General features: G+C 63.1%; 1 protein-coding gene across 1 annotated transcript in view; it reads left to right on the forward strand.

Moving 5' to 3' along the window:
- Positions 1-34: 34 nt before the first annotated feature.
- Positions 35-2,214, forward strand: part of IRX5 (iroquois homeobox 5) — a 21,192-nt gene continuing 19,012 nt past the window's right edge. Inside the window, 3 exon segments of the mRNA XM_019505290.1 lie at positions 35-381; positions 1,574-1,979; positions 2,135-2,209. Of these exon segments, the coding sequence (XP_019360835.1) occupies positions 133-381; positions 1,574-1,979; positions 2,135-2,209 (730 nt within the window). The 5' untranslated portion in view covers positions 35-132.

Raw genomic sequence — 2,214 nt, forward strand, 5'->3', positions numbered from 1 at the left:
GGCTCCGCCGGCCCTGCCCCGCTGCCCAGGGGCTCCCGCCCGGGCGGCTCCGCCACCCCCGGCAGCGGCAGCGGCAGAGGCAGCGGCAGCTCCCGGCCAGTCTGTCTCCTGGGTATATGTCTGTGCTTGGCCATGTCGTATCCTCAGGGTTACTTGTACCAGCCGTCGGCTTCCTTGGCTCTCTACTCTTGCCCGGCTTACAGCACCAGCGTCATCTCCGGCCCCAGGACCGATGAACTTGGGAGATCTTCCTCTGGCTCCGCTTTTTCGCCTTATGCCGGATCTACAGCCTTTACCGCCCCTTCTCCGGGTTACAACTCCCACCTCCAGTACGGCGCGGACCCGGCTGCAGCTGCTGCCGCTGCCTTCACTTCGTACGTGGTAAGAGCAGCAATGACCCCCCACCCCCTCCCCTCCGCCGGCCGCTAATGGCAACCACTTCAGCCCGCATCCCCTGCAACTTGGGGCTTCTGTGCACACACTGTTGCTACATAAAAAGCCTCCGTGTTTCTGGGCCAGGGGGGAGGGAAACAAGAGCATAATCATTAATAAAAAGTATTGTGTTTTCAATGAAAGCGAGCGCATAGGGAAGCCTCCGAGCCAGCCAGCAAATTCAGCCGAGACGAAGCTTTTACTCTTGGGGGGGGGGGGAAGAAAGATCCTAGCTGGGCTCCCCCCTCCTTGTTTTATTTTCTGCGTTGGGGGGGAATGCCATAAAATAACCCAAGCAGCCAGCCCAGCCCAGCCCAGCCAGCCCCTCCGCGGGGAAAGCACAAAACACCCGACTGGTTAACAACACATACAAGTTTCTTCTGCTCCGCGTTTATTAGGCTTCCCTTCGGCTACAGAGATCCCGAGGCCGGCTCTGCAAAACCATTGGGAAGACTAAATAATAATTCTTATTATTATAATTATTATTGTAATCAAATGGGTGATTTATCTCCCTCCCCCACTTTCCATTCTGTCTATATTTGTGATCCAGGAGCAACGTTGCAGCAGTTAGACAGATACTAGCCCCGATCTGGCCCTCTCTCTCACACACTCTTCTAAAGGCGAAAATAATGCACCCCCAATTGGGTTTCATCTCGCTTCGCCTCCCTCCCCGGCCCATGCGTGTCCGAGCCCCGGCAGAGGCGACTTCGCTTTCTGCAGGGAGTCGAGCAGACTTTGCCTTCCCCGTCCCTGCTGCGGGCCAGGAGCTCCACGGCGGCGGCGCGGCGGCTGGGGAAGGGGCTGATCACTTGGCGAGAGCAGCCATGTGCCTGTGCTCGGCGGCCGCGCAGGAGCGGGCTGAGCCCCGCGTGGGCGCAGGGGGCAGGGGGGCTGGCGCTGCTCGGCTCTGCGAGGGGAGGCGGGTGCTGAGCTGCTGGGAGCAGAGTTAGCTTTGCGCACACAACTTCTAGGCCCTTTCTCCCTCCGTGCGGGAGCAGCGAGGAGAGGCCGGTCCCAGCTGGGAGAGGATCCCTAGCCCGATCGCTTCTTCGGGGGGGGGGTCTCCCCACTCTCTTGCCCATGTCCCCTGCTAGCAGCGATCTGACCTCCCGGCCCTGTGCTGGCTCCCCTCTCTGTGCAGGGCTCTCCCTACGACCACACGCCGGGCATGGCAGGCTCCCTGGGCTACCATCCCTACGCGGCCCCCCTGGGCTCCTACCCCTACGGGGACCCCGCGTACCGCAAGAACGCCACCCGCGACGCCACCGCCACGCTCAAGGCCTGGCTCAACGAGCACCGCAAGAACCCCTACCCCACCAAGGGCGAGAAGATCATGCTGGCCATCATCACCAAGATGACCCTCACGCAGGTCTCCACCTGGTTCGCCAACGCCCGGAGGCGGCTCAAAAAGGAGAATAAAATGACCTGGACCCCCCGGAACCGGAGCGAGGACGAGGAGGAGGAGGAGAACATCGACCTGGAGAAAAACGACGAGGATGAGCCCCAGAAGCTGGAGGAGAAGGGGGAGCCCGAGGCCCCGGAGACAGGTAGAGGAGGGGTGCGCGGGTGCCGGGGCAGACCCGGGCGATCGGGGGTGCGGGGGCTCCGGCAGGATCAGTCCTCCGACGCGGGGAGGGAAAGGCAGGGGCTGAGCACGGGGCAGCGCTCACAGGCTCGGTGTCCCCCCCTCTCGCCCCTGCAGGAGCGGAGCCGAAGGCGGCGGCGGCGGCGGCGGCGGGCTGCGAGCGGCTGCACGAGCCGCCCAGCCCGGCGGGCAAGGAG

This window comes from Gavialis gangeticus, unplaced genomic scaffold (assembly GCF_001723915.1).
Source record: "Gavialis gangeticus isolate Ggan-Ray unplaced genomic scaffold, GavGan_comp1, whole genome shotgun sequence".
NCBI lineage: Eukaryota > Metazoa > Chordata > Crocodylia > Gavialidae > Gavialis > Gavialis gangeticus.